Raw genomic sequence first — 12,730 nt, 5'->3', positions numbered from 1 at the left:
CTGGGCAACTTAGTGAGAGCTTGTGTCAAAATAAAAAATCTTATAAGTATTCTTCCTTTCCTACTAGAACCACCATAATACACTTTTTCTTCCCCCAAGGTTAAGACTAGAATTATATTTTAATTCAGTTTACCAATAGCCAGATTTATTTATTCTAGAAAACATTTTTTAATGTCAGGGGTGGCTACAGATTTTATGTTTTCTGCTTTTTTGTTTTGTTTTGTTTTTGTTATCTGCACCCTGTCCATATCAACTGTATAGACCAAAGGTTGAATGTGATATGTGTTAGCACTGATTTTTTAAAAATAAGTTTTAGTTGTAAATGGATACAATCTCTCTTATTTTTCATGTGGTGTTGAGGATCGAACCCAGTGCCCCGCATATGCCAGGCAAGCGCTCTACCACTGAGCCCCAGCCGTGTGTGGGTACTAATTTTTGTTGTTCCTGGCCCCAGAAAAACAGAGACTCAGAATACAAGACCAGTAAGGATACAGTCTTAGGTGTTCACATTTCCCTTTGTTCCAAGTACCTGTTTTAGTCTTTTTTTCCCCATTATGTAATTTTGGCTACAGTGCAGCATGTGTGATTTGCAATAACACAGCATTGTATTTCCATCTGCCCAGAGAAATACCTGTTTTATTTTTTCAAGTGAAAACAGTGGTGGTGAAGAGACCCTCACCTGGAGATAAGAAGGAAGTGAACTGGTAGAAGATCTCAGTGTCCTTCTTCTGCCCACTGTACCCCACGATACTGCCGACCTCGAGCGGGAAGGTCTTGAGGAGAGCACCGGTGGTCAGGTCCTGCAGCTGCAGAATGTTCTTCACATCATGGAGGTAGCACAGGACCAGAAAGTTGGACCTGACACAAGCTACCCATTCTGAAGAGACAGAGAGAGAGGAGACAAATCTAATGACATTTGAAAACAAGCGAAAGACCTATTCATTAACTGAACAGCAGTTCTAGAGCTCTCCATTGTGCTACTGAAGCAAAGAGACACACAAGAGTCATTTTATAATTGGTTTCAGTCATTCATCTAGTTTCGGCACATTCCTCTAATAAGTGATGGCAGCAGTTATGTTCAAAGGAAATGAAACTTTCTCCACTTGGATCAGGGGCTTGGAATGATCTCGGTAACATGTAGGTCACAAACAACCCTGCTGCTATGATTTGCATAAATGTCGCCCAAGGTTCACAGTTGAAGGTTTGGTCCCTAGTCTATGATGCTATTAGGAGGTGGTGGAATTTGAGGTGGGGCCTAATGATAGGAACTCAGGTTCTTGGGAGTGTCCCCTTGAAGGAGATATTGCACTGGCTCCCCCTCTTCTCTCTTTTTGCTTTCTGGCTGCCATGAAGTGAGCAACTTCCTCTCCATGAGCTCCCACCATGATGTGCCAGAAGCAAAAGGGGCAAATGGCCATGGACTGAAACCTACTAAACTATTAGCCAACCCCCCCGCTTCATCCTTATAAGCTGATTCTCTCAGGTATTTTGTCACAGTGATAAGGTGATAATGTAGACACACCTGTCTACATATTTTGTACCCAACATCAAGCTGTGGGGTGGGGGAGAAAGAGGATAAAACAAATCAAGAGTCATGTCTGCAAGGGTTGATGATTTGACAAGAATGTATAAAGTTCTTGGTATATACCCAGACACCCTGCAAGGTCCTAGAGCGGTAAGTAGGAAGATGAGGTCATTTCTGTCCTTGAGATACAGTCATAAAAATACAAGTAGTAAAATGTAGACAAAAGTAAGTGTTTAGTTGATTGAGGACCCCAAATAAGTAAGTCCTAAAGCAGGGATGACTTCTGTCTTAAGTACAGGGGTGTAGACATAGGGGAGAGTCAGAGGGGTTAACAGGGAAAGGGTACCTTTAGGGGACAAGGTGATGGGAATACAGGAGATTCAAGGAAAGAAGGCCAGAGTGAAAAGGAGAGGAAAGGACGATGAGTGAATGAATGGACAGCTGGGAGGACAGAAGGGAGGAAGACGAGTAAGCTGTTCAGGTCAGTGGTGGGTGGTGACGCTGGTGGAGGTGTGATGAGGCATTTGGACGGCAGACACGGGGGAAGCCACTGAGCAGAATGGCAACATAAGAAAGACAATAGTAATAAAGGATGTAAGTGTCTTTTTAAAAAGTTTATTTATTGTATTATCTTTTATTAGTTTGTTCTTGAGACTTGGTCTTCCTATGTTGCCAAGGTTGGTCTTTTATTTTTTTTCTTAAAAAAAAAAAAAAAACAGTACCAGAGATTGAATTCAGGGGCATTCTACCACTGAGTTACACCCCCAGTCCTTTTTATGTTCAGACAGATTTCACTGAGTTGCTGAGGTCGGCTTCAAACTTGTGATCCTTCCGTCTCAGCCTGTAGAGTTGCTGAGATTATAGGTGTGCACCATGATGCTCCTCTACAAGGATGAAATAACTGACAGCGGAATGCAGAATGCAAGTCTAGAGAAGGATGCAGAGGAGTATGAACACACTGCAATAAGCCAGGGAGAGCTCTGGGGCTAAAGCCTTCACAGGGAAGAACAGAACTGAAAGGCACTAACTTCCCAAGAAGAATCACCAGGACTTGCCGACATTAGGGCTGTGGAGACTGAGGCCAAGAAATGACTTTTCCTCAACTCCGAGGATGGCAGTGTGTCGTGACAGTGCTCAGTGGACAGAGCTCCTGGGATGGGAGCCGTCAGTGAGGGGATGAGAAAAGGGGAAAATGGAATGTCAGGCAGAGAGGTCGGCCTGGGGTAGGGCGGGCCACCCAGGCGGAGGGATGCTGTCACAGGTGAAGTGGGGCTAGGGCTGCAGTGAGCGGTTCAAACATGTTGAGAAGCCTTTCTCAGGTTTCATGGTGGGCTTCTTGACCCTGTTTGCTTTCACAAAGCAAGAAACACTTACAATGTTATCATTTACCCACGTGAACATCAAAACATTGCCCAGAGGGAACTCTGAACTCACCAGGGGTCTTAATCTGAGGTTGCTTGGAGAAGGCAAACTTTTCCTCGAGTGAGGATACAAAGCAGTCTCACAACCCGATTTGCTCATTCTCTAACAGGGCTTTCTTTTTAAGAGCACCTGAATCAAGCCATACATTTCATGAGGCTTAATGTTTTAAAGAGAGAAAAGTATGGAAAAAAACTGAAGTAAATCACAGCTGTCCAAGAAAAGTCAATCTGTGTTAACTCTGAGTACCTGGAGAAGCAGACAAAGTGAATAAGAAAAGGACAAGGAGATTTGTAGACTGTCATTAATAAAAGCTCTGACTTTATAGCTGGACTTTATGACTCATCTCTAGTTTTTATTCTCAGTAGGGCGTTCTGTGCTAATGATATATAGCAAATTCAACTGTGCTTCTCTTTCAGTTGATGAGTTCTAGTGAATATTGAAGATTTCCCCTTTCCGGTCTAAAGAACTTATAACCTTTCAGAAGGAAGGTTAAAAAAAAAAAAATCACTACCCTCAAATCTCTAAGTATTAATTTGCATTTCATTAGATCTACGAATGAGATAGAATGTCAGCTTAAGGTAGTTAAACCCCCTCTTTAAGCTTTAGGTGGCAGAAATTCAGATGCCTTAGGAAATATTTACAACATCCGTGATGGCTCTCTCTACAAGAATCAGTATTATTCCAACTTGATCTGCACCTACAAAACACCAGGACACTTACATGGAAACTTGTATCATCCTAGTCTCATTTGACCCCACCAACGCATGCGTCAACCCATCTGGAGCAGAGTGCAAGTCTGGCACTCAGTAAGCTCCTGCTACAGGCTGGCTGTGGCTACCCTTAGGGGAATATTCCTGCCTCAGTGTGGAAAAGCCATCATACTCTCAGAGTGACTCTTCAAAACCTATTCCATGACTTGTGGGATCCTCATCCAAATACAAAAACAGGTGAGAGAGTGAAGGAAGTTTTCAGGAGATAGATGAGACAATTTGCTTAGAAAGAGCACTTGCCATGCGTCTCCCTTCCCACTGGGGAAAGGGTGGCAGGGTTATTCTCCCTTCTATGGACCCTAGCCTGAGAGAGACAAAGTACTGGTGCCGCACTGAAACCTGCGAAATGATGGGGACACGAACCGACAGAAGGACTGGCTAACAATAGAAGAAGAGCCTGGGATGGACTGCAGCCTTGGGGTTGCACGCGTGGACTCTGCAGGAACCAGCAGGCAGGGTGTTGTCTTGGGTCCTGTCTAATAGAACTGGCTGCAGATCTCAGTGCAAGAGGGTGGGGGTGGAGTCAGATGCCCAGGGCTGAGGAGAAGTTCAGGCACACCAGTGCTTCCTCCAGAACCAGAACTGCAGAATCAAGGGCCCAGCAGAAAATGCCCACAGGAACCATGGCCCTGAGAGTCAGCTGTAATCCCCTGCAGTTCATTCCAAGCAATGGCAGGACTAAACACCTGCCAGGCACAGAGAACACATCACCTTCAGTCAGTGAGAAAGAGTCCCTTGTGAGTCCAGGACACGAACCTGGACTTGCCTGGCTCCAACACTCTGCTTTAGTTCACCGAAGCACACATGGCAGGCTGCTTGTTCTGACGTAGAGCCCTCTGCAGACTGGGTGTGTGTTTTCCCATTTATATACCACATACCTTTGCGTGTTGGAATGGTGCTCTTATTCTCATTTAACCCACCAGTAGAAGTTTACCTCCAACAATTAAGCTGTGTTAGCCTAAGGGTACTTAACTCTTCTTTGTATTTTTTAAAAAAGTTCCCAAGTTAGTGAATCTTCTAATCAAATTATGCTTTCATGCAATAAATAACTTATAAAACAGCATATCGCTTTTGGAAAAATCAGAGAAAATGAATAAAAGGGAACTGAAAGGCACTATGGGACACGACTGATACAGAAGGGAGGTTCTCAAGAGGTTAAGTGGTTTGGTACACAAAACAATGACTATAATGGTTTCCAATTAAATCTGACAATAGTCTATTTTCTTTTGTAATAAGAGGGCTGCAAACACACCTGCAGATCAACAATGGGTGTAATGCAAATAGTGGAAGATTATTCAAAAGCTTAAAGCCAAGGGTTGTGAACCTAAACAGTTCAAAAAATTAAATATTGGTGATTATCATCAGACAATAAGAAAATAAAGAGAATTGCTGTTTAAAAAAACAAGCAACACTTTTAATAGTCTGAATTCATACCTTCATGATTTTTACTCTGCATTTTCAAGATCTTATAGTAAGCTACAAGGATGTCACACAGCAAAGACTTGCATGCATTATTTAGATACTTTGTTCCTGATTAGAGGTCAGAGGTTCTTTACCCTTGTAACCAGTTACCAGAGAAGGAGATGGACCAACCTGTTGGTATTCTCACCAAAAACAAAAGCATGATTTTCAAGTGACCTGTGATCTTACCTAAGACATCTTTCTCATGCTCGGGAACAAGCACTTTCCACTTAGACTCGTCAGGATCCGTGAAATCGATGTTGATCAGGCGATAGTTGGGAGAATGGCGATTCGTCTTGAACGTGAACACTGTCCCCTCATTGGTGACGTAGTCATATTCTCCTTCAAAGTTGTCGATCAGTTTAACCCACTTCAGGATTCCTGGTGGGAGACAAAACCGTTCCAATGTCAAGCAATGGTGTAGGTTTGTACAGAGGAAGGGGAGTGCGGATGTTTTCTATCTTCAGAACACAAAGCACAGATGGTATTTGGAAGCTCTAAGGCATGAGAAAGAGGAATGGAGCCCCTGAAAAAGCTGGTGGTGAGGCGGGAGGAAGCACCTCCCCCACCCCAGTCCACTGGGAAGACATCCATATCAAAATGTATCTGACATAAATGATCAGAGAATATCTCAAAAACTTTAAACAAGAGAGCTCTGTGACTTCTAAATGACTGAAAGGCCACAGCAGTCACCTCCTTTCAATTTCACAGTGAACTTGCAACTTTAACTTCGATAGTTCACTTCTATTCCTTCTATCTTTCTTGAATACTTTACATGCATTATCTCATTCATGTCCACAGCATACCTTTATACAATATGTTGTTTAATCAAACTTGTTAGGGAAAATATAATTACACTAGAGAAAGAGAATTCTGTGGTCAGACCTATTTCAATGAAAACCCCAGCTTTTGGGTTGGGACTGTAGCTCAGTTGTGGAGTGCTTGGTTAGCACTCACAAGGCCCTACGTCCAATCCCCAGAATCACTAAACAACGACAATGACCCAGGTCTCCTAATATTCAATTGTATCTTTGAGCCATCTCTTTATTCCCTGCTGACATTTTTCTCAACTGTCAACTAGAAATATTAATGGAATGTGAAAATTATAACAATGATTACTACTACCTACCCATAGTAAAAATGCTACAAAGATTATTTCTAAGTAAGTGATTGGAACTGAGACTAAGAAAGACCAGTAGTTAAAAAAAAAAAAAACAAAAAACTATAGCTTTTCTATATCCTAGCAATAATCAATTAGAAAGTGGGGCAGGGGTGGCTCATTTACAATAGAAGCAAACATAAAACACCTTGGAATGCATCTAACATGAAATGTGAAGTCTATATGAAAAAATCTCTAAAATTTTTCTAAGAAAACTTAAAAATAAACAAAAACCTTATAACTGGAAATGTATACCATATTTCTAAATGGGAAGACCCAACATTTCAAAGTTGCATATAGTTTCAGAGGAAATGTATAAATTTAACATAATTCCAATCAAAATCCAAATGAGATTTATGGAGAATTTGACAACATCATTCTAAAATTCTTCTGGTTGAAAGTCAATACATTTCTGTTCATAAAAGAAGGAAACTCTTCTACCCTGATGCTCTAACCAAGTCCTTCACATCTAAGAGGAAACCATCATCCTGAATTTTGGGAAATTTCTCACTTTTCCTTATACTTTTTCTGTGTTCATCTGTATCTATAAACAACACTACAGCTTAGTTTTGTCTCATTTGTGAACTTTATATAGAATGAAATCATAATACATATTCTTTAGCATCTGACTTCTTTCATTTGACATCACATTTGTGAGATTATTCATCTTTTGGTTATAGCTATTAATTACTGGCTAAATCTTATTGTGCTTAAAAGGCTCACTTGATATGAATTCAGTCCTTTTAAATTTGTTGAGAAAAGCTCTGAGACCTAAATTTTTTAAAACTGTTTTAATAACTGCAAAGAAAGTATTTTCAGGAATAATTGGGTATGATTTACTAAATATGCCTCTTGGGTCATTTGATAAGCATATTTTTCAAATCTTTTAAGTATTTTCTGATTTCTTTTTGGCTATTTGTTTTATCAATCACAGGTTCCTTAAAAAATGACCCTCTGCAATGATCAAGAATATGAACAATAATAAATACAGGCAAGGTTATGGGGAGAAAGAAACACTTGTACATGACTGGTGGGACTGCAGACTAGCACAACCACTCTGGAAAGCAGAACACTAGGGATGGAACCACCATATGAACCAGTTATCCACTACTTGGTATTTTCCCAAAAGGTCTAAAATTGGCATACTACAGCAATACAATGCTCAATACCTCAATGTTTATAGCAGGACAACTCACAATAACTGAATTATGGAATCAACCCAGAGGCCCATCAATAGATGAATGAATTAAGAAATTGTGATAGGTGTGTGTATGTGTGTTATATACACGTATACACAATGGAGTTCTACTCAGTCATAAAAAAATAATGAAATTATGTTATTTGCCAGTAAATGGAAGGAAATGGAAAATATCATGCTAAATGAAATTAACCAAACTCAGAAACTCAAAGGTTGAATGTTTTCTCTCATATGCTAGAGTAAAATAAAGGAAAGGGGGAGGGAAGGATAGGATAATATAAAGAATCAAGCAAATATAAATTAATAGATGAGCAAAAGGAAGTCAAATAGAGTACAGGAAGGAGAATGGGAAAGGGGAGGGAGAACGGGAGGGGAAAGTAGGGTATTATGAACTAAAATCTATTTCCTTGTAGGTACGAGTTTGTCAGGATGAACCCAACTACTATGTATAGTTATAAAGCTCTAATAAAAAGAAAAAAGAAAGAAAATGCCTCTCTGCAATTGTGGGTTTGTCTTCTTATATTTGTATGTCTGTTCATTTCTGCTCCCTACAATTTGAAATTATGCTGCTAGATATACACAGAAATACTTAAAATAAAACTGAATTGAATCTTTTATGATTATGATTATCATGTTTTATCTCTAGTGAAGCTTTCTGCTTTGACATTAAGATAGCTACATCACTCTCATGGTAAACCTGAGTCCAGTTATTAATCACTTTCTCTTTGGCTTTGTGAAGTGTTCAAACAGACCTTTTTTGTTTTTTTGTTTGTTTTTTTTCTAATTGTCCTCTGCACAATGGTTGGTCCCAATTTGTAGTTTATCATGTCTAGAAAGAGTTTGTTCTTCATGTCTAATAATGCATGTTTTTTCAGACTTAGTGGGCTGCATCCTAGGTATTTTTTAATATTTACATTCTCTTTCACTAAATCTCTCTTTAGCTGTGTCTAATCTGCTCTTTAACTTATAACTGAATTTTTAATGTTACTGTTTCTAGAAGTTCTATTTAGTCCTTTTCCAAATCTGTCTGGTCATTCTTCATATCTTGTTTCTTGTTATGATTGCAAGCTTTTTGTTTGTTTATTTCATAGCAGCATTATACTGTTTATTTTTTTTTAAAGTATGCTAAACATTTATTTTATACTAGAAATCTGATAGTTCCAGTCTGGTGCTCCTGGTGGCTCTACCTCTTGTGGTGAATTTTTTTGTCTGATTTAGAGTTTTGACTATGGACTGTTGATTTCCCTTGAAACTTTATCTGTGGGAATTCTTGGAGGCCTGGGCTGAAGTGGCACTCTTCCAGAGAAGATCTGTATTTGCTTCTGCTGCTTCTTGGAATACAGCCAACCTGGGAGCACTTCAAGTTAAATTCTTGGCTTGAAGACTTCTGGACCACATAGGCACAACCAAGTCAACCTGCACAAGTGACGGTCAGCTGCTCTCATGGTTTAGGAGGAAAATTCACGTCCTGTCTTCCCTCAACCGTCCTTAGTGCCAAGGTAAAGACAGGCAAGCTTCCTTAGTATACACTGTACCCTCCAGCCCTGCCACTGTAGGTTTATTTATCAACCCCCTTTATGCTGAGGGCACCTCTCATTAGAATCTCAACCATGGAGAAACATGGATCTGATCTCTCTTCCAGCTGGTCCCGGCAGAACCACTGGGACAATCCAGCTTCCATCCTAAATTTCCTGCTTTCATTCTGGTTTCGGTCTCTATGATTTCCTTTATTTTGTGCCAAAGTAGCAATGTATTTAGAAACATATTTTATAGACATTTTACATCATTTCAATTGTTTCCATTGGGAGGTTATTCAGAATATATCACCTGCCCCACTCCCAGAAACAGTCTTTAAAATTAATTTTCATAAAAGCTTAAACTCTGCATGTGAATTACAAATGTATTGTTTTCAGTGACAAACTACTAACCTCAAAAGACTACTCAGTTGATCCAATCAAGGGTAAACTGAATCTTAGTTCACACAGAACAATGCTTTAACAATAAACTCCATACCTTAAAAGAATAGCAACGTAAGTAAAACAGGATCCAGCAATGCAAAATTTTAAGATAATCAGAAAGGTTCATTTGTTATAATAAAAATGATGAAACATAATTTTCTGAACCATGACATTTGTAGACACAAAATCTTAGTTCAGTGAAATGTCAGATTCCTGAAATATTTCCCTGACATAAAGCATTTCTTGATGGGAAACCTGCATTTCACTTACTAAACATTTAACGGTATCTGCCTAAAATGGTCTTGCAGTCTGTATTGATTCTTGCCCAGCCAAAGTCACTAGTAAGCATCAGAGGCAAAATGCAGCAGAAATATCATTCAGGGCTGCTGAATATACAGATGCCCCAAGATGTGGCACAGGTATTTAAGTAATCGAGTTCCAATGAACATCAAGACTTCACTCTGGTCATTTTCTGTTATCAAATTCTGAAGTAGTAATCTCAGTTATAAATACAGTGAGTCAAAAGCTCATTCAGAAGAAGCAAGCCATAAAATTTGAAATATAGTCCAAAAAGTAGGGCCTCACAGGGCAGGAAGTTTTAAACAAAAGCTCATGAAATCCTTTTGCTCTTCAAAATCCTGGCTCTGGGTTTTGATAAAGAAATAATTGATGAGAAAAGGTATCTCAGTGGGACAATGGAACACATTCATTTTTGCTACACACAAGGGAGAACCATGTTGATTTAAATAGAAAACAGGAAAATTGCTTTGAAAAGAGAGACAAGGCTTAACGCTAACCCTTTCCCTTTTTGCCCCCTTTCTCTGATGTTGTTTTGTCTGTAAGTGACATTATTCAAAGTCAAAAGAATTAAGTTTCTGAACCTCTCCACATTAAAGTTAAACTTGCTTTTTATAAAGCTGCTTCTTGGTGGGGACTGATTTGTTTACTGTGTGGTTAGCTTAAAATAAATCCTCTTATGCTTTTCCTAGAGCAAAGACATATTTTCATTTCTTTCTTTGAAAATCATCAAGGATATTAAGCTACTTTTCATAGAAAATGAGCAAGTTATCTAATAATAGGAACTAAAGTGCTTTTTATACTTTACAACTATACAGGCTTGACACATCACAATAACAAACACAAGGTGTGGTTAAGAGGCTGCTGTCCTCTGGCTTGAAGGTCCTCCTTTGTCCTGCTCTGACACATGGCTAGAACACAGGCTGGGGAGTCATACTGGCCTGGATCCGAATCTTTAAGTGGTACCAGGAAAGCTAGTTGGGCTCACAGCTTGGTTTCCTGGGGAGAGGAACTTGTGCTCCTTACAGGATGCTGAGACTGAATGAATTATCTACCCCCGAAGCTCAGAACCTGGCACACAGGGAATGCTCCATGCAAATACCTACCATTATTCCAGATAACCCCAGTGTTTTTCAAGTGACAGAAATAGATGGAATGTGATGGCTCTGAACAGAAGGATTTGCTAACAGTGCACTTTGAAAATCTAATTTTCATCGCCTATGGCATCTGAGCATTTTCCAAGAAGAAGTATTTATGATCACGAATTTTAAAAATTAAGTACTAATGTTGCCAGGTGCAGTGGCATATGCTTGCAATCCCAGTGGCTCGGGAGACTGTGGGAGTAGGTTCAAGAGTTCAAAACCAGGCTCAGCCAAAATGAGACGCTAAGTAAATAAAATAAAAAATAGACCTGGGGATGTGGCTAGTGGCCAAGTGCCTCTGAGTTCAATCCCTGGTACCTGACCCCTGCAAAAAAAAAAAAGTACTAATGCTATCATTAGTATTTTGTCTTTAACATCAAATTTCAAATTCTACTTCTTATTTTCATGCCGTCTTTTGGCATTCCAATTCTTTCTTTTCTGCATTCTCACTCTGAAAGAGGTGACATTTTCTACCAGCTCCCTGACTTCTCACAGGAGTCCTTCTCCCCTGTTGGCTTGGCTTTTAACATTCAGATGACTTACTAAGCTTTAAACAGCTCATTTGCTTACAATTTCTTGAAGGTGTCTCTCCCCTTTCCCATTCTACTCCCAAAGGGTGCCCACCCCATGGGGCATGAACTGCAGAGTCAATATCATGTCCAATACCTAAAAACAAGAGCTGGGCTCCCTTGTACTAGCCAGTGATGGCAAACATGGAGTTTTCTTTTATGGTTATGTTACCATGTAGTGTAGATTAATTTGTGCAGGACAGAGTTCGTTTTCTTTATTAACATGAAAGGATTAAAATAAAGACATGTAAAGTACCAATCAATATGAAGTGATCAAATGTGCAACAAAAAAGGAAAAGCCAGAGAGACACGTTAGTGAAAGTCTGGGCGAAGTGCAGGGTGTACTGATTTTTCTTGTAGAAACCAGGAAGCAGCAGCACCCCGCTTTCCTCCCCAGTCACTTCATAAATGCTGTGACCGGCACAGAGACCATTTCAGGCCTGTTGAAAAAGTGTGCTGCATTAATAGCAAGAAGGACCTCAGACTTACTCAGTTCTCCTCACCTAACAATTGCCTCTTAAGAATTCTATTCAAAACCTCTGTCATAATTTTAAATCAATTCAACACAGGGACAAATGGTCAGCTTCTCTTTTGATGCTGATTATCCTATGAAGTGGGGAATAAAGTAACTGAAAAAAGTAACTGCAGAAAAAGGAAAGAAGCAAAGAGAAAAGGAAAAAATACAAGAAAGGAAACACAGAGGAGAGAGAGGGAGCTTAAGAGATGTCCTGCCTCTGAGCCTGGGGCTGCACATAGGGTCACAGCACCTCTGACGACCCCCCACCCCTCCACTGACAAACTCCATGCTCCTGTCCAGAGGGCGGGAGCACTGGAAGGGCAGGGTCCACGGCTGCCATCACCTCTGGTGCCCAACAGGGCACTGGTACAGAGGGGGGCACCCAAACATGTCTACTCCCTAACAAGATAAAACACAGTTCTAGATCTTAGACTAAACCTTGCCCATAGTTGTCTATAATTAAAGACAACAAAAGGAACCAATTTGAAATTTTGAAAGAATTAGTGGTAACTTCCACTTTTCTAATACAAATATTGAGAAACGTATGCCTGATTTGAATATACTTATATACTTATGAATATATTAATATTTTTAAGGTATAAATTCACTTAAGTTTTCATGTGAACTTTAAAACTATCTATATATTTGGGAGATAAGAGATAGCCCTGAGGCCTGATATTTAACTGTAAAGTAGAAAATATGTGGAAATTCA

General features: G+C 39.7%; 1 protein-coding gene across 1 annotated transcript in view; it reads right to left on the bottom strand.

Moving 5' to 3' along the window:
• Prep (prolyl endopeptidase) overlaps positions 1-12,730 on the bottom strand; it is a 110,712-nt gene that overhangs the window by 45,148 nt on the left and 52,834 nt on the right. The window contains exons 8-9 of the mRNA XM_047557994.1: positions 5,368-5,559; positions 680-877 (exon numbers count right to left, since the gene is read on the bottom strand). Coding sequence (XP_047413950.1) covers positions 680-877; positions 5,368-5,559 — 390 coding nt within the window. The remainder of the gene's footprint in view (positions 1-679; positions 878-5,367; positions 5,560-12,730) is intronic.

Source organism: Sciurus carolinensis, chromosome 7 (assembly GCF_902686445.1).
Source record: "Sciurus carolinensis chromosome 7, mSciCar1.2, whole genome shotgun sequence".
Classification (NCBI taxonomy): domain Eukaryota; kingdom Metazoa; phylum Chordata; class Mammalia; order Rodentia; family Sciuridae; genus Sciurus; species Sciurus carolinensis.
Note: the sequence above shows the minus strand (reverse complement) of the source record. Positions and strands in the feature narration are given on the sequence as shown.